The 25848-nt window shown below is 38.6% G+C and overlaps 1 protein-coding gene across 1 annotated transcript in view; it reads right to left on the bottom strand.

Annotated features, from left to right (window-relative positions):
• Window positions 1–2774: 2774 nt before the first annotated feature.
• Window positions 2775–25848, bottom strand: part of dner (delta/notch-like EGF repeat containing) — a 32852-nt gene continuing 9778 nt past the window's right edge. The window contains exons 2-13 of the mRNA XM_084124318.1: window positions 22953–23258; window positions 22707–22801; window positions 21522–21685; window positions 20559–20707; window positions 20297–20450; window positions 16798–16911; window positions 14221–14451; window positions 11224–11346; window positions 11001–11114; window positions 10492–10623; window positions 8093–8339; window positions 2775–5667 (exon numbers count right to left, since the gene is read on the bottom strand). Coding sequence (XP_083980444.1) covers window positions 5556–5667; window positions 8093–8339; window positions 10492–10623; window positions 11001–11114; window positions 11224–11346; window positions 14221–14451; window positions 16798–16911; window positions 20297–20450; window positions 20559–20707; window positions 21522–21685; window positions 22707–22801; window positions 22953–23258 — 1941 coding nt within the window. The 3' untranslated portion in view covers window positions 2775–5555. The remainder of the gene's footprint in view (window positions 5668–8092; window positions 8340–10491; window positions 10624–11000; window positions 11115–11223; window positions 11347–14220; window positions 14452–16797; window positions 16912–20296; window positions 20451–20558; window positions 20708–21521; window positions 21686–22706; window positions 22802–22952; window positions 23259–25848) is intronic.

Below are 25848 nucleotides of genomic sequence, written 5' to 3'. Positions count from 1 at the left end.
GTGTCCTCCGCCCCCTCTCTCGACTGCTGTTGTTCTCAGACTGTGACCGGCAGAGGGCGTTAAAGTCACCATGAAATCAAACTTGATATTTTTTATGGAATATTGCAGTACTTATTTAAAAAAAAAAATAGCAATGCACATATTTTTTATTTTAATTCATGTGCCCTCGTAATCTTTAATCAAAATAACTTCCCTTCCCTCTTGCAGCAACATCACTTCTCTTCTCTTCTCTGATGATGACGTGTTTACCGGCGCGAGGGCGGGACAGCCTGTCACTCACATGAGATCCACCAATAGCAAACCACAATGATCCAATCAATTGCGATGGACAAATCAAGTCCCGCCTAACAATTTTTATTGTGCGAGAAGCCGTTTTACTGAGATATAGTCACAATAGAGTACAAAACACTATCCCTATTTTGTTTAATGCCGTCTTTTCATTTCAGTCCACAAAAGTTATCACAAGGAGCATTTCTAGCATTTCATCAAAGCATGTCTGTATTTTTTTTTTTTTTTTTTTTGTAAATCTTTTTATTGTAGGATCAAGGATGTTACATTTTACAGGAAGTGAAACAGTTCTCCAGTTTCATTTTATCTTAAACAACTAAAACCTTATACAAACTCCCCAAAAAAGAAAAGAAAACATTGCTTAGTAACATTGTCACACAAGGATTTATCAGTAGGCTAATATTTATCAGTAATAGGGTATAGCAACGCCCTTGGACAGTGATTTAAGAAGAATAGCTTTGTGATATGAAATATGTACAAATATACATATAACCTATTGCTTTTATTTGTAAAGTTGGCATTTACAGCATATATTTATTCTACATTACATTATTCTACAGTAGGCTAATATTTATCAGTAATAGGGTATAGCAACGCCCTTGGACAGTGATTTAAGAAGAATAGCTTTGTGATATGAAATATGTAAAAATATACATATAACCTATTGCTTTTATTTGTAAAGTTGGCATTTACAGCATATATTTATTCTACATTGCTCAGCCAAACTATAGCCTGCAAGATTCAAACAATTATGAGATTCAATTCATAACAATGGAAAAGGCCAAAATATTGTAGCCTATAATTTTGAAAAATATACTATTTTTTTTTTATTACATATAAAGATTTAGCCTCGACCTGACATTTATGAAGAATGACCAAAAAAAAAAAAGAATCCAGAAATCCTTTATTACATAGCCTGTCTTCATGGATTACACTTGTTTTTCCAACAGCTATAGCAAAATTATATTTACATTTTTGTTAAAATATTTGGAAAAATATATCTTTTTTTTTTAATGTATTATTGATGTCACTGCTAGAAAAGTCAAGCATTTATGACCTTACAACAACTAGTCACCTCACCAAAATAAAAAGTTTAGTTTATGATTTGGTATAACTGAAATTTATTACAACCTGGTATAAGTTTTCAAACCAGATGTCTACTGAATGAAGGGGTGTGATTCAGTGACTCAACGAGAAGCGGTGTGGTGAAATCAGACCTTCTGAAGCCCTCATGATGTCACAGGTCAGAGATTGACCCTACCTGTCTATAAACTGTGTGTTAAATTTGGATTTTCTAGGATTTACAAGCAGTTAAACCACCATATCTGCTTTACACCCATAGTAGCCCACACATTTGGGAGAATATTTAAAAGTGCAAGTTAGATTTTGGTCTTGGAGTTTATACTATAGGCTAAGTAGATGCAGAAGCATGCACTGTACAAATCCTTTATTTACACACAGATTTTTACCCATGCATAATTTATTCCACAGTCAAAAAATTACAATGTGAATACTTTTCAACTTTTTTTTTTTTTTTCAAAAGAACTTTTCTTATTTAGTGGTAATACTTTGTTTTACTCTGCATCCTGTGTTTATTTTTCTGTTAATGCCATAAATTAATATGCATTAATGTACATTACTGGATGCAATATTTTCTATACTGTATGTAGCTGAACAAAGGCATTCATCTCTATTCTGAACCAGAAACTGCTTCTAGTAGTCATCCACATAGAAAAGAGCCAACAGAGAGGTCAGATAAACACTTGAGTGGGTCAAAGGGGACCTTAGTCTTTCTCCGAGGTCAAAGCCATCAAAAGTGTGTTTTCTTCCCTGCAGCGAGTGACTTCTGAGTGGCCAGAGCGCCATCGTTGTGCACCATTCTTACAGATGTTTACTTTCAGAACATCTGGAGCCCACACAAGGTCAGTGAAGGGTTGAGGACATCGTTTGAACTCCATATAAGGGCACGGCCAGCTGGGGGACATTCCATGTGCAGACAGTCAAAGGCATTCCAGCTGTGGAAAACACATCCTCTCATCTGCATCGGAGTGTGTGTGTGTGTGTGTGTGTGTGTTTCTCATCCTGAGACATGATTGCAACACTGAATGGTTTTACAAATGTCAAGTTTCATTGTGCACTATCCAGAAAGTGCTTATGAGTTTAGACTGTTTGGAGAGATAACATGTTTGTGTGTGTGTGTGTGTGTGTGTGTATGAGACTTACCATCTGTTCTTTAGTTTAAAGAAAGCACTTCTGATATGTGTGGTCTCTTCCAAAACGTCTTGTTCCCTGTGATATGAAGTTACACAGTGCTCCCTTATCTACAATTAAATATCTTCAACATACCAGTCACTTACATAGCACAATGAGTAATTCAGATTTCATTACAAGTAACATACATCAAGACGTGTAGTTTTAAGGTATATTGTATCTCATTTACTGTAATTATAAGTTAAACATTCAAGCATTAAAACAAGCTTTAGGCGTTCACTTGAACTTTTATTAATACATCATTCCACATATATAACCAAATGGGTGTTATCTTTTACTAACAAAAACTGTGCTTGGGTTAGAAGCTCCCCTTTAGTACTGATCCTAGTCCAGTTTATAACACCAACAGCCTTAAAGTGTACATTCACCTAAAGATAAATCTCCCTAATGATGCTCATCTTCTGTAGGACACCAAAACTATTATTAGTTTTAATAGACTGTTATTTGGAAAATCCACTATAGCTCCCAATTTAAAACATTCAATGAGATCAGTCATAAGAAACCTGTCATCATCACATCAAACCAAACTTGGCAAAATGTTTCTTGAGGCGCGATGTTTTAATACTTACAAACATGCATGAGATTTGAAAGCTACGTCAGATTTTTTGTTAAACAGTCTGCTTATCATACGGCCTTGAATATAGTGCATCATATAGACTGTTATCATGTTTTTCCAGAACTTTCATTGCATGGAAAAGAGCAGCTTGAACATTCCTTTTGTGTTCCACAGAACAAAGAAAATGCCAGTTTGGAACAAAACAAGGGAAATTCATTTTAGTCAAACTATTCTTTTAATTCAGCCATTAAAAGGCATCAAAACTAGTCTCAGATCAGTTACAGAGGGCAACTTCTACCCGTCTATACTAAGCAAGAGGATAACCATAGGAGTACAATGAGTATAATTAGGAGCAGATATGGAAGATAAGAGAGCAAGAGCGATGGGTAATGGAAAGAATGAAAACATCCTATCACCCGTTACAGGAACACCAGAAGCGCGTGGCAGAAATATGCTGGTCTTAACCAGACTCCAGGACCTGGCAGAGACACTTCTCTTGTTCCAGTACTCTTACCATGAGCTCACTAATGTCTCAGCAGATACTAATGAGGAAGGTAATCTTATTCTTGGCGGCTATTTTTAAGTACGTTTTTATGCCAATAAACGTTCTGTACGGTTTAAAAGTTTCCTACGAATTCTCAGTGCACTTGTCCACTTTATTTTCTCCAAAACTTCCATTACGCAGGGAGCATTTTCAGTTCTCGATTTTTCCATGCCCTCGCTGATTGTGCTTATCAACCTGACAGGTCACCGTGATTTTGCCAAGTAAGACATGTTCCTGGATCAACATATTTTGTTGATCCTGAAATAACATTCCTGTCCCAAAATTTAGTCCTTACCCTATCCCTACCCATAACTTTTCCCTAAAATCAGAGGGAAATGATAGGTGAATAACACTGATGTTGAAGCACCTCATCCTGGTTCTAAGCCTAAACTTGACATAAACTGTTAACTTGTCCCTCAAATCTGATTGGTTGATTGGAAAGTTGTTCCAGGATCAACAAAGATGTTGATCCAGGAACATAACACGTTTCACTTGGTGAAATCACGTTCACCCAACCGGACAACATGTCCAGACCATGCAAATGTCATAAACTGAGTCCTTTTATCCAACTGACACACTTAAATTGTTGCCCATTACTCGAATTTAATGGTGTTTTGGCGGATAATTCAATATGTGCATGTCTATTTACATTTTGATGTCAACACCAAATGTGTAAACTCCTGTTTTCTTGTGTTGTCAGTTTCTTTATGAGCGAATTCTTGATAGCTTTTAGCGTTTTAGTGTACGTGTAAACGGACTCATTGGTTTTCAAGTGTTTTCCATTTCTTTTAAGGTTGCACTGAGTTTGACTTTAATTTGTGGTCACAGTAGCGAAATTTCGGTGAGATTTCCGCGGGCAAAAAAGGTCCATTGCTAATATTGTGGCGATGTATGTCTCAGTGTCTCTCTCAAACCAAGCATCTTTCTGTTCGAATTCGTGTGACCAGCCTGAACACAAGCGAAATCTGTGTAGGGAACTTTTTCTCCCTCACGTGGAACTCCCATGCAAATCACTGTTTGCTAGGATGTTCTGGGTGGTTGCTTAAAGTCAAAAGAGTGAAACTCCCGACTGCATGAATTCCTATTTAAATGACTGGATTTCGGCCGTGAAATTTCGGTCAATGTGACCGCACTTTAAGGAGCTTTGCAGATGTACTGGAACAGAGATGTCTTTAAGTTACGCACTATAAACAGGAGTCCTAGTTTATTACTTACTCAGTGATACGACACCATCAAACATTACTCTTAAAAGCACTGTGTTGTGCTGCCTTCACATGGACAGTGGTGTCGTAAGACCTTGCTAACACCAAGTTTATGACACAAAAGAGACCACAATGAACAAGAAGAAATAAACAGCAAACAACAATGTACATAAGGTTACAGAGTAATGCCAAACCATTGATCCTATCCATGCACCAGTAAGGCAACCTACATTGTCTTATCTTTTAATTCTTCTGTATAAAGTTACAGTATAACTGTACTATGAGCTCTATTACTCCTAATTCTACAGCTTTTGCTTGGAGTGCTGCTATCATATTTGTAATCAGAGTCTCGAGGGTGGGAGGATTCGGTTAAACACCCCCCTCACACACTTTTTCAGTGTAGCTTGTTATTAATTTATACTCATATTCCACAAAACATTTGCGTCTGCAAACAAAGCACATCTGTCCGGGACTCTTGCCTTAAACTAATCCTGTGCAGCACCCCTTGTGCCTGATATGAATTAAAAGCTTCATGGTTTACAATGGTAAAATATATCAATTTCAAAAGTGTTTTTTTCATTGCTTAAACCTGTTCTCTGGGAATAAATACTGATCGGATTGGCTCATTTTAAAGGCTGGAACAGTGACTGTGTGTATGCAGGGTGTGTGTGTGTGTGTGTACAGATGTATTGCTTCACAAATCTTTAGTTTTAATGAGTGCAACTAGTGGCTTGTCATCAGGGCTGTAATCTTCATAACTGATGGGAGTCGCATCATACATTGCTGGTCTAGATTTCTTCCCAAACCTGTAATTCACACAAAGGAACAATCTCATTTTCTCATGCATTAGGTTCTATGTATGGGAAGAAGCAGCATTAACATTCTTTGAAATATCTGCTTCTGTATACAGCACACACTCACTGGCCACTATACGTACACCTATTGGTAAATGGTAAATGGACTGCATTTATATAGCGCTTTCACAGACCTATGGCCACCAAAGCGCTTTACATTAGCCGCTTTCCGACCGGAGGAACCTTTTCACAGTTCCTAGAACTATTGGCTAAAGTACCCGGATGTTGGCGTGTTCGCACCGCAGGAACTAGGAACGATTTTAGTTCTAGGAACTCCATTTGGAGGAACTAATTTAGGTCCTACTTCAGAGTAGGGTCTAAACCAGCACTATAGGAACTACCCGTGACGTTAGTGTTCGCTGATTGGCCGAACGCACGCGGAGCACCAGCACCCGCCATTTTTAAAACGGCTAGAATGTAAACATACAGATTATAGCCTATATATTTACTCCATAAACTAACTATAAAACATGGAAAACAGTGATAGATGGGTCTCTAAACCTTTATGCTGAAGAGAAAATCCAATGCAACTTTGAGGGGACCAAGTCAAACATGATTATGTTTATCTGCCCAGCTAGCAACACTGGACATCAACCACACGGCATAGGCTAATAACCTTTTTTTCATATACTGTCTACTTTCTATAACAGTTCTATCTAATAACATGTTAAACAGTACTGTTAGACAGATCGCTAACTAATATACACAGAGAATGCGAGCATTGTTTGCTCTGGCGTTCTCAGCGCCGCCAAAATAAAGGTCCGTCGCGCCGTCAAAATAAAAGTCACCGTGCTTGCGTCACTCCCTTACCCCTCCTACCAGTTCCTATGGCCACTTGGCCAGTGCGAACGCAAACAGTAAAACCGAGTTTGGGGGAGAGTAGTTCTTAGAACTGTTTAGAAGTGGACAGTTCCTAGAACTAAGTTCCTGTAACTACTTGGTCGGAAAGCGGCTATTGCCTCACATTCACCCATTCACTCACTCATTCATACACCGACGGCGGTGTCAGCCATGCAAGGCGCCATCCAGCTCGTCGGGAGCAGCTGGGGTTAGATGTCTTGCTCATGGACACCTCGACACTTGGTCAAGTGGAACCAGGGATTGAACCACCAACCTTTCGGTTTGTAGACAACCTACATGAACCACTGAGCCACTGCCGCCCCAACTGTCAAATCACATGGTGCATTTAGACGTGTAGACACGGTCAAAATGATCTGCTGAAGTTCATACTCAGCATCAGAATGGGGAAGATAGGTGATTTAAGTGACTTTGAATTGCACGGTTGTTGGGGCCAGACGGGCTGGTCTGAGTATTTCAGAAACTGCTGATCTACTGGGATTTTCAAGCACTCTCTCTATGATTAAATCTCTAAGATTTACAGAAAATGGTCAGTGAGCGGCAGTTCTGTGGAGGAAAATGCCTTGTTGATGCCAGAGGTCAGAGGAGAATCAATGGCCAGACTAGTCGAGCTGATAGCACAACGCCTCCACCTTGAAGCAGATACAGCAGCAGAAGACACACCGGTGTCACTCCTGTCAGCTGAGAACAGCAAACTGAGGCTACAATTCACACAGACTCACCAAAACTGGACAATAGAAGATTTGAAAAAAGTTTCCTGGTCTGATGAGTCTCGATTTCTGCTGCAACCTTCAGATGAAGGGTCAGAATTTGGCGTAAACAGCATGATAGCATGGATCCATCCTGCCTTGCCTCAACGGTTCAGGCTGCTGGTTGTGTAATAGTGTGGAGGATATTTTCTTGGCACACTTTAGTCCTTTAGTATCAGCATCGTTTAAACGCCACGGCACACCTGAGTATTGTTGCAGACCATGTCCATCCCTTTATGACCACAGTGTACCATCTTCTAATGCAGGGATGGGGAATGTCTTCAGGATCACTAAGGCTACAGGCAGGTGAGTTTTTGCCAAGGTTGGAGCAAAACTCTGCAGGGCGGTGACTCTCCAGGACCGACCTTCCCTATCCCTGTTCTAATAGCTACTTCCAGCAGGATAACATGCCATGTCACAAAGCTCAAATCATCTCAAACTGGTTTCTTGATCATGACAGTGAGTTCACTAAACTCAAATGGCCTCCACAGTCACCAGATCTCAATACAATGGAGCTCCATTGGGATGTGCTGGAACTGGAGATTTGCATCATGGATGTGCAGCCGACAGAATCTGCAGCAACTTCGTCATGTTATCATGTTAATATGGACCAGAATCTCTGATGAATGTTTCCAGCACTTAATTCTTCACAAAGAATTAAAGCAGTTCTGAAGGCAAAAATGGGTCCAACCCGGTACTTGCAAGGTGTACCTAATAAGTGGCTGGTGAGTGTGTGTGTGTTATATCTATACATATATATAATGGTTTACCTTGCATGGCGAATGGAGGCGATAGCGTTGCTAAAGTCGCTGTCAATACTGCGGCAGTTGTAAAACTCCTGGTAGGCGTGACGGGACGAGCCCTGGTATTCAATACGGCTGATGCGACAGATGCCAACAATCAGGATGATGAGCATCAAGACAAAAGCGACGCACAGAGCTCCGATAATGATGTACAGAGAGTGACGAGGCATGTTGGTCAGTGAGTCCACAGGCTGAGCCATCTTCCACTGCAGATCTGAGAGAGGGAATGCGAGGGGGAAAATGACAATAATGATGAAAGAGAGAAAAGAAAATGTGATTGTGTGTTTTCCTTTTAAAAACTCAATGCTTCATGATTACCATCCAGGACACCATCCTAGCATGGACCACTCAAACTTTCTTAAAAAATCTAGTTTATTCATTGATTTCAGTCTAGCTGACAAAATGCTAGTTTGCTAGTCACAAAACCATGGGTAGTATTTAACCACAAAATGCTAGTCACAAAAAATGTATACAATGAACAAAATTATAAACGCAACACTTTTGTTTTTGCCCCCATTTTTCATGAGCTGAACTCAAAGATCTAAGACTTTTTCTATGTACACAAAAGGCCTATTTCTCTCAAATATTCTTCACAAATCTGTCTAAATCTGTGTTAGTGAGCACTTCTCCTTTGCCGAGATGATCCATCCACCTCACAGGTGTGGCATATCAAGATGCTGATTAGAAAGTATGATTATTGCACAGGTGTGCCTTAGGCTGGCCACAATAAAAGGCCACTCTAAAATGTGCAGTTTTACTGTATATAAAAAAAAAAAAGGTTGTTGATTGTGGCCTGTGGATTGTTGGTCCACTCCTCTTCAATGGCTGTGCGAAGTTGCTGGATATTGGCAGGACCTGGAACACGCTGTCGTATACACAGATTTAGACAGATTTGTGAACAATATTTGAGAGAAATAGGCCTTTTGTGTACACAAAAGTCTTAGATCTTTGAGTTCAGCTCATGAAAAATGGGGGCAAAAACAAAAGTGTTGCGTTTATAATTTTGTTCAGTGTATATATAACAAGCACAGACATGTGTCAGCTAGCAAGGACATCCGCACAGCCATAAAGACGCTGGGGTATTCATGAAAATCTCTGAATGGGGAGCGAGCCATGTGGCTCCCCCTCTCCACACGTCACAGTCGTCCCGTCTCTCGCTGGCAGAGCGTGACGAGGCTCGCAGAAGCTAATGGTGCCTAGTCACAGCTGCCATAAAAGGCAGTTGCACGTCACTCCTCAGGGAACCGCTCTCTACCCCTGCATACATAATGTGTCCTTGAGGCCTACGTCGTGAAGGAGAAATGACTGAACTGCAGAGCACACCATGTCCCTTTAAGTCACTACCTCCATGGTCACTTTTTAAGGTCACACTTTACTATTTTAGGTAGAACATAGTGTTAGGTAGAATGTACGGTTACATTTTATTTTAAAGGTGTCCTTGTTTCAGTGTAATTATACAAATACTGAGTAATATTAATTAACAACATGTACTTACTATAGGGTTAGGATTAGGATTGGTTGCTTGTAATTATGCATAATTTACTGTTATAACCATGGCTTGACATTAACATTGAATTTTATAGGCTATATAATATTTACATTTTTCAATTGTAGTCTTTTAAAAAATATATGAAAAAATAAACTAAGTGCAATTAAGCAATTAAGTGTTGTCAAAGATATTATAGATTTTTCGATACATATTGATACTGAAATATCTGAAATGCTTCACACCCAAAGTGCACACACATAAAGTCGTTCTTTTGAGACTTTATGAGTGAGTTATTTTCTCTGCTTATTGCGCTTAAACAGTCAAATACACAGAAAATAATGTCAAAATGCCGGTTTTGGCAAGTATTCACATAAACAGTCAGATATGTTTTAACTAAGTGAGCGTAAACAGTTGAGGAAGGAAACGCATGCAATGGATCTGTAAAGTGACAGCAGCTTAATTAAAAATATCGATATGGCAGTTTTTCCCCATGGTATCGATGTAGGAAAAAGTGGCCAGTGAAAATGCTGAGTAGCTAGTAACTGTTGAAAACCACTAGCCACTGTGGCTCGTGAGCACAAAAGTTAATGTCAAGCCCTGGTTATAACTATAGTAAGTACATGCAAGAAGTGTAACAGGGACACTAAAATAAATGTTGTTCAAGTTGTATTGCTATTGAGGTGAGATACAGTTAAGGGTAGCTAAAGACACTTAATATAAAATGGGGGAAAACATTTTTTTATGTGTTTTTGTTGTAAATAAAATCCTATCTGGAGGCAATTCTTCATCATCCCCTCCACATTTCTCTCCTCACCATAATTGTGAGAGCTGTTGTAGTGGGAAGTGTAGTGTAGTCAGAAGGTCAACATAAACTCACGGATCTCACAGCTTCCACCGACCCAGCCAGGAGGACAGTGACAGGTGTAGCCATTTGATTGGTCGATGCAAGTGCCGCCATGATGACATGGGTTACTCTCACACTCGTTGACGTCAACCTCACAGTTCTCACCTGCAAAGTGATTAAAAGCCCAACTATCAGCAGTCCCCTCAAAAAACACAATGGCTATAGGTGCATCCCGATGTGCGTACGTATGCACTACTCTATGCCATTTTGTAGTATAAATATTGCGAGCAGTGCGTTCACACGGAAAATTCAAAAAAAAAAAAAAAATCTTTAAATACTATAATGAAAAAAAAAAAGTGTGAAATGTTTGACACTTGTTATTTGGAACACAACTTATGTTATCTGGGTATTTCATGCATACAGAAAATGAGCATGCTTTATACAATATGCATGTCACATACTGCAGAATTAGTATAAGTAGTATGGTAACACAGCTGAAGACACTCACGATCATAAAAACATAAACAAACACTAATATTTACCCATATATCCTGGTGGACACACACAGGATGCGTTTCTCCCTCCACTTTCACAATGTCCTCCATTCTGGCACCTGAGCTTCAGACAGGGGTCTCTATATATCTCACAGTGCTTACCTGAGATAACCCACATCACACCAATCCTGTTAATTATGTCATTTTACTGGCATTTTAGGCCCAGGTGCATTAAATGTACATGAAATGTGGGCTAGAGAAGAGAACGCACCTGTGAACTGTGGGGCGCAGATGCACTCGTAGGCATTGATCAGGTCTCTGCATGTGGCGTAGTTCTGACACGGAGCAGACAAGCATTCATTATACTCCTCCTCACAGTACAGACCATGATAACCTAAGAGGAAAGACAAAGAAATACTAAATTATGATCTGTGGCGATCAACAGCATGTCACAGATGGGGTCGATAGAGCTTAAAGGGATAGTTCACCCCAGTGAAAAAATAAATACTTAAATAAAATCCTAAATTCAATCTTTTCATTGTGATCGTGTCTCTTCAAAAAATTTGGACTAAACCGCTTGATTTATATGGATTCGCTTTACGATCTGGTAGTTGCGTAGCTGTCAATGGAGGGACAGAAAGCTCTCAGACTTCATCAAAAAGATCTTCATTTGAGTTCTGAAGTTGAACGAAGGTTTTACAGGTTTGGAACGACATGAGAGTGAGTAATTAATGACAACATTTTCAGGTTTGGGTGAAATAACCCTTTAAGCTGTACTTCACCTTGAATATTCCTGCATTTTGTCCACTAGAGAGCAGTGTTTCGTTTTGAAGGGGTTTACAGAATGTGAGCAGGAGCAAACTGATGACACAGATGACTATGAGGATTTTTGTGTGTGTGTGTGTGTGTGTATTGTGTGTATATATATATATATATATATATATATATATATATATACTGTATATATATGTGTGTGTATATATTGATCCTTGTAAATCTTCTTTTATATATATTTTTTTGTAATATTTATATCTAAAAATGTTTGACTGTGAAGTAACAGCACAATAAAATGTCAGGCATAAAAAGCGCAGAAGCATTTCATGGCATTATTTTCTGGGCATCATTTGGCTTTTCTCCTTTTATCCCTTCTCCCTCCCACCCACGCACACACACCCACACACACACAAACACACACACTACACACTAGTTTTGAGTGGCTATGCCGTTGCTAGGGGTTTAAGGGTGGTTGCAAGATGCTTATTTATTTTATTGTGGGTAACAAGAACCCACCACCATGTGTGTTTTTTTTTGGTAGTCTCTATAAATGGCTCTACTCCCTTCTTCAATATATGATTATGTTTTGTATTTTTAACAGGTGACATGGACGTCCATGGTTGCAGCATCCGGCAGTTAGTCAGTTGTTGTTGTTCACTCTCTTATATTTCTTTTTCGACCATGAAACAACGAGCTGGGTCAGTGTTGCCACCTTGTGTAACAACTAATTAGCACAAAAATAGCACTAGTTTAAACTCTGTACTCGTTTAAACTAGAGTTATGGATATCTCTTAATTCCCCTTCACAAGTGCTTGTCAACACCGGCATCTATTGTTGCTCCATCTTCTCCAATTCTTGTCTGACTGTGAAACAGCTAGTGTTGCAACACCCTTGTGCACAAATGAATTAGTGCAAATGAATTAGTCAAGCCTCATGTGGGAGCTGAGCGTACAGAGAGAAAAACACGTTGCGCTCGTATACGTACTACACTGATGATGAAAATGACATATACTCCGTTTGATAGCGTGCACAAACACAGGTGCTCCACACTTGCACGTTAGAAAGTTTTATCCTCGACCAGCGTCTGTGCTATTGCTCTCCAGAAGTTATGACCAATAAAAATGTATCTGTACTCGTTTAAACTAGAGTTGTGACTCATGAGTAGCCTATCTCTAAACCCCCTCACGTAAGCGCTCGGAAACACAAGTCTATATTGTTTCTGCATTTCTATTAGTTGTTGGTTGTTTCTTTTCCGACCATGAAGCTGTCTGGACCAGTGCTGCTCCCTTGTGAACACACACACACACACACACACACACAAAAATAATCAAGCCGCATGTGCGCGCGTTTATAAAAATCGTTAGATTTCTGCTCGTTCTAAATCAGACAGATAAAGTGGCACAGTAATGATTACATTTATATGAATGCATTAGTGAGTGATTGTGTGTGAATTAATTCTAACTGACAGCGTCTCTCTATTAATATAGTGAAGCTGTGGGTTTTATTTACTAAGAAAAAGTATGCTAGCACTTTTCATTTTCTAAGCTATTTTATTGACAAATCACAGAACAGTGCGAGCTATGTGTGTGCGTTTAGAACACCGATTAACTATAATGCCGTGGACACACTTAACAACTAGCTGAAACATCCTAAGACTGACCTGAACACACTTACAGACTTTTTCCAACGACTGAAGCAGATTTTAAACTCCAACTGTGAACACCGACTGAACGCTACTGACTCGGCGCGTTTCGGCATGATCAGTCGTAAGTATCAAATTAAATTAATAATTGGCCTTACAGTCGTTAAGTGTGTCCCCGGCTTAAAACGTGCATTCTCTCAATCAATTCTGAGCATCCAGATGGTATAATCAAACATGTCTTAAGGAGAGCTCTCAGAGTATGCATTTATTTGTCATTTTAACTGTTGGAAACAGAGCGTGAGTGTCAGGAAATGGCTTATCCTGTAGCGCCCACTATAGGCCATGACCAGCGACTAGTCGACGTCAAGTTTAAAGCATCATGGCGACTAGCCTACTGTACGCATATCCTAGTGTACATGTAAAACTGAAGTATACTTTGTGCTTTACTTCGCAAACACCGCTAATCGGTCTCAAAGGCCCTGAATGCTGCCATTAAATAATTTACCAATTCATTTTGCTGAGGACCATTTTGTTTTCAATGAGTGCGCAAAGCACAGCAATCCCACCGGGCAGGACAGTTGTTTCCAGAAAGAAGTGTCGTCTTCATAGCGCAATCCCACTGAGCATTATTTGCAATCCCACTGGAGAACACAGCGGCCCCATCGGACACCTCTCATCAGAGCGGGGTGATATCAGAGGATAGACTGATCCGGCTGCACAGCTGCTGCAGTCACACTTCACAGACAATGATGTCTGAGCACGCAACACACAGGAGGCAGTTGCCATGACAACTGGAGGGAGTGAAGGGGGAGACTCAGCTACTGTATGAGCGGAAGCAGACGAGATCCTCACCTGGAACACACAGGCACCTATAACTCGTACCGACGCTGCGGCAGATGCCGTGAGCGCATGGGTTGAGGGCGCAGAAGTCCACCAGCTGGGCACAGGTGGGTCCGGTGTAGCCCGCAGGACAGGTGCAGCTGTAGCCCGAACCAGAGGCCTGTGGGGAGCAGCTGCCATTATTATGGCAGGGCCCGGAAGCACAGGGATCAATCTTCTGCTCACACGTGGAGCCCTGATATCCTAACAAAGAGAAGGAGAAAGGGGAAGAGACTAAAGTGTGCACTATGCATAAAGAGACCAGTTTAAATCTGATACAGCCCATTCAATTGGCGAATCATTTAGCCGTCAAGCTAAAAACAGCTAGAGAAAATGTCATGAAGAATGCAAGAGTCCATCTTCTATTTAAAGATGCAGAACCCATGAGAACAATGGCTGAGATCGTATTTGACAGATGCTGCTAATTTTTAAAGTCTTGATGAAACGGAAGTAGTGACAGATCTTTTCTTCCGTATTGTGACGTACATCCGAGTGTAAGGGATTATCGGGGGAAAAAAACTTGTAGGGCGGGACTTGGTTCTGTGCATCAGTTGTTAATTGGATGTTGAGATGTGGGCGTGGCACTTCAAAGTGAAGACAGATCAGTGTGAGCTTTGAAGGGGAGGGTTTAAATACTTTTTTATTTTTAAATAAATTGTGTAAAAGCAGTTCATTGTTACTTTAAGTCAATATATCTTAAATGTTTACATTTATTCAGCATATGTGATTACCACAGAAAATAATCCTCACAATGTTACAACAATCAATAATTGAGCTTACTGTAACACATTCACAATGGAAATCTAGTCTATTTTTACTAAATCACATTTTTTCCATATAGAAATCTGATCTTTTTTCAAACTTACAGATGAGTTAATTATGTTCTGTGCAAATCTCTGTGCAACTTAACTTGTATTGAACCTGGTAAAATCCATTCAAGTACATTAGTATAGTAATAAGTTTGGTCACACTTTAGATTAGGGTCCAATTCTCACTATTAACTACTTATTAACTACGACTTTTGCCTAAATAAACTCTTAATTACTGCTTATTAATAGTTAGTAATGTAGTTGTTAAGTTTAAGTATTGGGTAGGCTTAAGAATGTAGAATATGGTCATGCAGAATAAGGCATTAATAAGTGCTTTTTAAAAGTACTAATAAACAGTCAATATCCTAGTAATTTTCAGGCTAATAAGCAACTAGCTCATAGTGAGAATTGGAACCATTGGTTCCATTAATATTATACTAAATAAAGGGATACAACAGAAACAAACTATATTCAGAAATAATCAAATTCAGAAACAGAATCTTGAACAGTATTTATAGTTCAAGTACACTGACTGTTCTGCTGAAAGAGATTAACTAATATTGAACACAAACCATTCCTTTAAGTACAGAACTAATGTCAGCATTTGTTAACATGAAGTAACAACGAACAATGCTTTTACAGCATTTATTAACCTTGGTTAATGTTTAATTCTACACACATTCTAAAACACACACATGTACAGTGTGTATGTTGGGTATATGTTTGTGTTTTTGTGCATTTGTAGTCTCCTTTCAGTGACATGCACGCACCAGCAGATTACAAGCTTGGTTGCTATGATCCCCCCAATAAAAGTCAATCACACACACAGAGCAATAGAGCTCAGTGCTCATCCACCCACACTTTCCCTTACAGAGGAGCTTTCATGCATTATCTTAATGAAACTCTCACAGCCTGACTGAGGCATCACTGCCAGTATTAGAGGAATAGTTCACCCAGAAATGAAAATGCTGTCATTATTTATTCATTATTATTTGTGTCATTCCAAACACATATGCCCTTTTTTTTTTGTGGAACACAAAAGGAGAAACTATGACCATGACCAGCACCATAACAGTCGCCCATCTGACTTGTGCGCCATGTCATTTTTCTGAAGTCCAGCCGAACGCCTTTCGTTGCAGCATGCGGTCGTTTCTATTGCCCTGTAGAGTCTGAATGGATGTTTTAACTCTGAGATGCAGAAAAAGCTATTAACTGCCTCACGTGGCTGGTGAAATATTAAAAGCCGTACCGTGAGCTGTACTACACTAATTAAAAATGTGCTAATAGTGCCACTTTCCTTATTCTTTCCTTGCGTTTCAAACCGGTGGCTTATACGGTGCCAGTTCACACCACATGATTAATATTTCAGCCTACGAGCTAGCAAATTTCCGTTCCTAACTGTTTTTAGTGCTTCTTCGGGAAGCAGGAGTGGTCGTGTCCCTGTTGTATCTGCTGACTGAGAGTCTGCCCTGGTTAGAGAGAGCCATCGCTGAAGGAACGGTGTGTGTCCTCCTGAGAGAGGGGGCGGAGCTGTGCCGCGCTTCACGATTAATTGGAAGAAAAAGAAGAGAGTTTAAAATAAGCAGCTCTCTGACACACTTTGAGAGAGCGAGAGGAGAAGGAACAGAAATAGAGCTTGAATCAGGACGACTCAAACACACATACACACCCAAGAGCAGAACACACAACAGATTTGATGGTGTCAGACATGATTTCATGAGAGGAGGCTATTAATAAGTACCTTCAGCACAATAGCAGTGAGGGCCTTCGAGGCTGCTGGAGCAGGTGGCCCCGTTCCTGCAGGGTCCAGACACACAGTGATCCACCAACGACTGACAACGCTCTCCTTCAAAACCTAAAACACACACACGATGGGTCTCCGTGGTTTATTGGGGCTTTCCATAGACATAAAGATTTTTATGCATTTTTATATTTTCAAAAAACATCCTCTTAGTATGATTTAAAAGCTGTTTTTTTCTCATGGGGACCAAAAAATATTACCATTGTATTACCATCCAAAATGTCCCCACAATGTATGGTTTACCAGGACCGACCACACACACATTGTATTATTACTGTATCTCAGTTCGCCATAACACATCTGAATTTATGAATAGGGTAAAACATTTAACTAATAGATATCACCATACTTTCCCAGTTGATCAATTGCATTAAGAACTGCAAAAAAATAAAATAATTTATTACACGTTTTCTGAAATATTATGTTTAAGGCAAATTATGCATTATATAATTCAATATGCACTAACTTGCATTCATTCAATTTGCAGAAATCTGAACATTGGATAAAGCCTGGTTCAAAATTCTTGTTTCATTTTGTTGACATATTAAAGTAAACAGTTTTCACTGAGGGGATTTTAGATATCTCTTTTATAAATCAGAAGATACTGTGAACAGCCATATTTTTTATTTATTTTTTTGCTATGTTTTTAGTAATACAATTTTGTATACAATCAGGCAAATTGTATATGAACAAACCCTCCAGTAAAAACTGATGTAATATATAGAATAAAGAATAAAACGGTAAGGTTTGGTATATATAAGTGTTACTGAAGTTCTGACTCAATGCAGGATACATTTCTTTTTGAGAAAACAGCCTTTAAAGATACAGTATCTATTGTAATTGAAATCTACAGGTGTAAATAGATAAAGTGCAAAGTATATTTTGGATGTTTTCTTCCCACTAGTTTGATGAAAATCTGTCACAGTGTCTGGTTTGTGTTCCCTGGTTACCACTAGATGTCCTCCTTCTCCACGGTGTCTGTCACATTCTGAACTACATTCCCCACGATCCTTGTCTCATCATTGCACTCAGCTGTCCCTTGTCACTAATCATTGCACTCAGCCTATTCCCCATTAGCATTGTCATTTCCCTGTGTATATAAGCGTGTCTGTTTTAGTGTTTGTCACGGAGTCATTGTTAGATGTCACACTCCACTTTTGATCTTTGTTCCTAGCCTGTTCTTGTTTGTTTCTTGGTTATTTTGTATTTGGACTGCTATTATGGATTTTGACCCATGCATGGATGACTACGAGTTGGATTGCCCTAACATTAAAAATACTGCAAATGGATCTTCCTGTTTCCCGTGTGTGTTCCGTGACAAAATCCAAATACCCCAAAATCTCAAAATTGACCAGTGCATGAAATAACGTAACGTAATGTAACATTCAATGTTAATGCATCATAGACACACACACATTTGTTTTTGGTGGGAACTTTCCATTGACTTCTATTGTTTTTATACTGAGCTTAAGATATTTATATCCCTTAAACTAACCCTCACACACACAAAAAAAGCATTTTACATTTTCATTAAGACATTATTAATTGTTTATTAAGCTGTTTTCCTCAATGGGATGTTGGTGATTTCAGGTTTTACTATCCTTTTGGGGACATTTGGTCCTCATAATGTAGACAAAACCACACAAATGGCTCACAGAAAACACAATCTGTTGCTTTCCTTCACATAAAAACAGTTTGGGAAAAAAATCTTTAACAAAGCTTTCAGTTATAAACCAGCACGATTCAGTCGGCCAAAACAGGCTGTTTGCTTTTCTTACAACACAGCTAATTTACATCATTTATGCCCTCCTGTGTTCTCAATAATCCTCTTACTAAAATGGTCAGAGCCGTAAACAGTGTTTGTTTGTGTGCTTGTGTTCTTCCTCGAAAGCTTAATAGACATGTTTTGCAATCAGCAAGTCCATGACAACATGTCTTAAAAAAGGCACAGTTGTTTCATCTGGAAGGCTTTAAATAACTTAAATGCAGGATCAAAATAATCGTAATTTCCGTGATCAAAGGCATTTGATCATCCCGACCTTCAGTGTCTCTTGCTCACGCTTTGTTTTGTTCTTCATCTCTCATTTACTTCCCCTGCCCCATCTTTCCATTTAAAGCATTCCAGCTCAGATCATGCGCTCTGCTCAAGGTTAACCTCCATTATTATCCGTTATGCACATGTTAACAGACATCCAAGACGGCACATTCACAATTCATAAGGACATTGCTTCTCAATAGATTCATGTTGTGCGAATGTTTAGAGAAATTTCATGTTAATATTTTGAATGACTTCGTAGGAATAACTAAATAGGGAAATTGCATTTTACAGCAACACTAATAACACTAAATGCGGTTCTTTTGAACTTTCTATTCATCAAAGAAAAAAGCAACACAGTTTCCACAAAAATACAAACTTTTATATAAATCTTTTTCATCTCTTTCAGATTTATCACAACACTACGGAGCCCCTAAAGGGACATGGTGAAGGAAACAAACATGAGATGAAGGAAAAATTATTTGTCAATGCTTTTGTTTTTCCTCCCATCTCATATGTTTTCCACCACCATGTCCCTTTAGGGGCTCCGTATGGAAGCTTGTTTCTGCCATGGAATAAAACAATTTGAACGATTTTTTTTCTTTTTTTCTTTCTTTGTATCACACAATTCTGACTTTATAACTCACAATTTATAACTCAAATTCTTTTAGAATTGCGAGATGTAAACTCGCAATTGCGAGAAAAAAACAATCAGAATTGTGAGATAAAAAGTCGCAATTACCTTTTTTATTTTTTTATTCAGTGGTGGAAACTAGCTTCCATACCGTACAACACTGATAATAATCAGAGATGTTTCTTGAGCAGCAAATCATCATATTAGAATGATTTCTGAATGATCATGTGACACTGAAGACTGGAGAAATGATGCTGAAAATTCAGCTTTGATCACAGAAATAAATGACATTTTACAATATAGTAAAATATACAGTTATTTTAAATTGTAATAATATTTCACAATATCACTGTTTTTACTGTATTTTGATCAAATAAATGCAGCATTCAGGAGCATAAGAGACTGCTTTGAAAACATCTAAAAATCTTAATTTAAACATGCATAACAACAAGCATTTTGGAAAAGAGTATATAGACAGTGAAAGCATGATGTTTTAATTTCAATAAAAACCTATTTAAGTAGGCTAAGTTTTTATCCTATATAACTCACTGATGAATAGCGCCATGTAAATGAGATATAACTCCAATCAAAACAAACATTTATTTTAAAAGTTATCATGCATTGCACACTAAACAGTGAAATGTATGAAATGATGTGACTAAGTTCAGTATCCTGTTAATTATATCAGTCCGCCAGGGCAGGGGACACACATCGGACACACATCGGACACGTTTCCTGAGAATGACCCAGACAAACACAAGCTCACACACCTGGCTGGCAGGTACAGCTGTAGTTTTGTCCTTCATCTCTCTGTCTGAGGTCAGTACAGGAGCCGTTGTTCTCGCAGGGCTTCATGTGACACGCGTCAAACTCCTCACAGAAGATCCCAGAATACCCCTCATCACACTGGCAGTAAAACGTGTCCTGCGATTCACATTTAAACACGCAATTTAATGTTGGAGAGAAAAACCGCAGCACAAATTCAGGATTGTAATATAACATTTAATGCTAATTATGATATGAGGTCATTACCACAGAAGACTGGGTGATGCACTTCCCTTTCCCGGAGCATTGTGGGTCACTGAATCCACTGCCGGGCTCAATGCAGTTATTGGTTTTTACCATGAGATGCAGCCTCAAAGTGACTTCTGGACCAGAGGCGGTTCCGACGTGCAGCACACCTACAGGAAACGAGAGCAACAAAACAATCAATAGTCGTAATAGAGAGTAACTCCGTTTTTACATTTCGTCATGTTTTATGGGGATTTTCCATATAAACATAATGATTTTCGTACTGGACAAACTGTCAATTCTATCACCTTACACTAACCCTACCCATCACTGAAAACTTTCTGCATTTAACACGTAAAAAAAAATATTGGGACCAAAAAATTTGGATATTTGGATATTGCCATCTTTGCCATCCCCATAATGTAGGGATTACATTACACCCTAACCCAACTCCCCCCCCCCCCACACACACACACACTTCAATTTATTAAATTCAGCCACATTGTCAAAACACAATATACACACTTACCTTTTACAGGTTTTTCTTAACCTAGACCCATACATCTAGAAATCTAGATTCGCATTTATTATATAAAGCAAATCATGTCACACACTTTTTTTGCAACTCCTACAAAACACAATTTCCTTGTCGGTTCAGGCATTTTCTAATATCAGCTACAACAACAACAGCTTTCTCCATCTCAGACATAAACACACACAGATAAACAGACATGTACACACACACACACACACACACACATAGAAATGCCTCAAGGACAGACATTGTTTGGCTCACAGAACCAGACAGGGTCAAATAAAAGATTCTCAGCTCTCATCAAAGCGTGTGGAAAAATTCTAAATTGCAAACAAGACAAATTTGTGCACAAAGATGCTTAAAAGGCAAAGTCCTAAATTTAAGTAAATAATTTTATAAGTACATAAGATTTCTTCCACATTGTGTGCATGTAGCCACACATGACTTACTGATGAAGTAGTTGTGTCCGAATGGCAGGGACTGGTCTGGCAGCACCAGCCCGTCTGAGCTCTGCTGGAACCACATGATCGTGCCGTCAGCGACAGAGCACTGCTCATAACCAGCCTCACCCACACGCCACAGGACAGCAGAGCCGCTCACATTACCCACCAACCTACACACACACACACACACACAGAGAGAGATCGCGGAAAAATACACGACTTTACATTTATTTCAGTTAAATAAACACAGGAAATTAATGTAGTGAACTTTACAAAGGGAACGTAATGGTTTAGAACAAGATTTGAATTACATTTAAATGTCAGAGCTGATTTTTTAAAAGTATTATATTATATTATATTATATTATATTATATTATATTATATTATATTATATTATATTATATTATATTTAGTGCTGTCATATAGATTATCATGATTAATTCACATCTAACATGAAGTTAAATATATAATATATGTGTCTGTGTGTATTCATTTATATGATATTACATTATATTATATTATATTATATTTAGTGCTATCATTATACTCATACACACACACACACACAAACACACACATATGTGTGTGTGTGTGTGTGTCTGTTTGTGTGTATGTATATCTTGTATATACATATATCTTAGATGCAATTTGACAGCACTAATCATATTGTAATGTTTTAGTATAGTAATATTTTGTTTAATAAAGTTGTATTAAAATGTACAACATTAAACATTTTTTTATAATATATAAATCATATGAAATGTATTATATTCAATAATGTACTATATTAAAGTTTTTTCAGTAATATAAAATATTTTAAAATCCATATTTTTCTTTTATGTCACCAAAATATCACATGAAAATTATGTGGTAAAAAAGTGTGGCTTTGGAAAGATTCTATATATTATGTATAAATATATAACTAATTAAATACATTTTATTTTTTAAATAAATAATGATTTTATATTTATGCATTTACATTTATGCATTCCTTTTTATCCAAAGAAGAAGAAAAGCAGTTAAAAAAGCAATTTTAATGACAGCGGTTCATGCTAATATAGCCATATATGCCACAGAAAGAACAGATGAAAGTTTATTTCAAACCAAGCGCACACTCAGAACTCACAAGTCTCTTCTTTTATTAAATCTTATTCTCATTTCCCAGGAAAAACAGGTCAGGAAGTGTCTTACTTCACAGCTGTTTCCTCAGCGACCTCCATGGAAACGGTCATCATTCCAGCAGACTCGCCTCCTGCGGTGCTCACACACTCAGCTTCATCAGTGATCTACAACAACACACACATCCACACAGATAAACTTCCCACAGGAATTATCCTGCCTTCCAGACCGGATCCAACTGTCATTACGCTTCATGCTTACACAAACACACACACTTTGCCGTAATTACGTTATGCATGCAAACGCACACCTGCTCACCTGCTGATCCTCCCACAGTATCTCCACCACTTTCTGACCTTGTTTGGGCTGCCACGGCTCCAGGGTGGGCGGAGCTTGAGTAGTGGTGGGGACTGTGGTTGGCTGAAACCCTTGAGTCGTGGTCGCAGGTGTGGCCGGCGTGGCGAGGTCCCAGGTGGACTCGGAGAGGTCAAAGGTCAAGGTTGGCAGGTCGCAGCGGACACCACTGTAACCCTCACTACACTCGCACGCAAACCCTTCCCCCTCACCGTCCTGACTACAGTTGCCATGGAGACAGGGGCTGCTGGCGCACGGATCTGCAAAAAACTGCACCCAATAACAACATCGCCAATGAATGACTGCATCGTATTATCAAACATTTTAAACTGCTCCAGTCACACAGCAACAGCAGCAACTTTCATTTCAGGCAAACATCTATCGACTAACAATCACTTGGCCTGAAGAATAAGAACCGAGAGCAATTCATAAACTGAAAGAACAGAAGAGCACCATTAGAAATGAAACAATAGCAACGGAGAGATCCCGCAAGACAGAAACACCTGCACCAAAATCGACAGTGATATTGATCCAATTAGTCTAATTATGCTCAGTTTCCTTTGGCAGGGACGTGCCTTCTTCCAAAAAGAGATAAAGTAGGCCTTATATGCACTGTCTGTGTGTGTTTGCCTGCGAATAGCAGATATACTGAATTATATCAAGGAATAATAACAAGATATGACTCAGTTAAAATAGCTTCTTCTTATATATATACAAGGATTTCTCTGCATTACCAAATCAACTGAATAAACATTTTCTGTCCCAAAGTGCATACAAAAAACTTATACAAATATGATTGACATTACACATTAAAATGTTACATCACCAATTACTAGGCTGTAAAACCTACAACCCAGGCTCACAAAATTCTAAATTTAAAGTGAGTTTTATCCTAAATAGATTAATCTGGCAACGTTTTTGTTGTTGTGCGTATCATGAAATGAAATGTCTGGTGAGTGCCGTTAAAAGGTTAATGCTATTTCACGCTTGAAGATAATGTTCCACCTACAAAAAAACCTCTACACTGAACCAAACCGATAGTGTAACTAAAGCAAACCTGAGACATTGAAATTGCTGATGCTACAATTTTGGTTTGCTTCTGGTCTTTGAGCTACAGAGCAATTTACAACGTCAGAAAACCCAAACAAATGGAGCTGGTTATGTGATGCAAACGATAAAATGTAATCGTTTGGAAATCATGCACTATGGTAAAAGTGTTTTGAAGTAATAACACTGTATTTTATTTACCCTTCATTTAACCAGATAAAACTTTCTGAGATTTTGCCAAGTGAAAATGGCCGAGAAACTTGCCAAGATGAGCAGCACAACATTATCAAAAAAAGTTACAAATAAATAAGAAAAGAAGAAAGAGAAAATCACCATGGCATTAAACCATCATCGAAACAATTAAAAACATTTACAAATTGTTTCTTCCTTTAACAGCTCACTAAAGCCCTATTCGCACTGGATTGGTATTATCTGGGGACCTTACTCATAGTAGAAATTACCCCCCCACATCTATATTTTGTGTGGCGCATTCGCACGGGATAAACGAAGCCTGTGATTTTACTCGAATTTACTAACTTATCTCCTGGATATGATGTCAATAGGCTATTGCTTGGAAATGTCTTGTCGTTATAGGTCTAGCTGTGTGATATATCATAAACAGAAGAATGTTCCTTCCACATGAGCTATAAATGTCATACATTTGTTTTCGCTCTTCTGATGGTTTCCAGCTTTCTCTTTCTGCAAATTGTATAGTTGTATGGTGTATAGCGATATGACCCAGCACCCAAAATACTATCAAAACACTCCAACGCAGCCTCCATTCTTCGCGAAAGATGGATAAAAAGGTGCACAGGAAACAAAAAACTTGAAACAATTATAAATGACCCAGCCAAATCACAGATGCCGATTCGAGCGGGACTAATATTATCACAGGACCTCGGTGTTCGGCAAAATATTACGGAAGAGGATTAGGGCCAAGCAATAATAAAAAAATAAAACCATCTCGAGATTAAAGTCATTATAATGCGAGATTAAACTCGTTAAATTTCGAGAAAAAAGTCGAAATACAATCTTGAGAATAAACTCATTAAATTTCGAGAATAAAGTCGTTGTGTTTCGAGAAAAAAACTCGTTAAATTTAGAGAAAAAAACTCGAAATAATCGTGAGAATAAACTCATTAAATTTCGAGAATAAAGTCGTTGTGTTTCGAGAAAAAAACTCGAAATGAAATGTAGAGAATAACGCATTCGATCAGTGTTCATTGCTTAGCCTACTGATAGAGGACATGGCAGAGTTGGATCACTTAGTCAAGCTATATTTTAGACTTTCTTTCAGTAACAAAGCCGTCTAGGTCGGCTTGGTCTTTTTAGAAGAAAAAATCAGTCCAATTTGCGCGATGTACTCGCTTTTGTCCAACATGAATTTCATCGAGGTTTCCCAGGATACCATAAGACGCATTATTAAACTTGTTGATCCTCAAGGTGTGGAATTTCGACGAAGGAGACGCTTGAGAAGACGCCAGTACACTTGCGCTAGCCCAAATGCACTCTGGCATATGGACAGCTAGGATAAATTAAAACCGTACGGCATTAATGGCTGTATAGATGGTTACAGTCGTTACATTCTGTGGATGGAGGCGTACACAACCAACAACGATTAATAATGCGTCTGGTATCCAGGGAAACCACGATGAATCACGCGTAGGTGAAGCCAGTGATAGCCTTGCATTTGTCCACTGGTTGCCATTTCATGTTGGACAAAAGCGAGTTCATCGCGCAAATTGGACTGATTTTTTCTTCTAAAAAGACCTAGCCGCTTGCAAATTCTCTTTAAAGTTCGTATGCTAATTAT

Source organism: Abramis brama, assembly GCF_963993115.1.
Source record: "Abramis brama genome assembly, chromosome: 9".
In the NCBI taxonomy this organism is placed as follows: Eukaryota; Metazoa; Chordata; class Actinopteri; order Cypriniformes; family Leuciscidae; genus Abramis; species Abramis brama.
The sequence above is the reverse complement of the archived record's forward strand: the minus strand, read 5'-3'. Positions and strand labels throughout refer to the sequence as shown.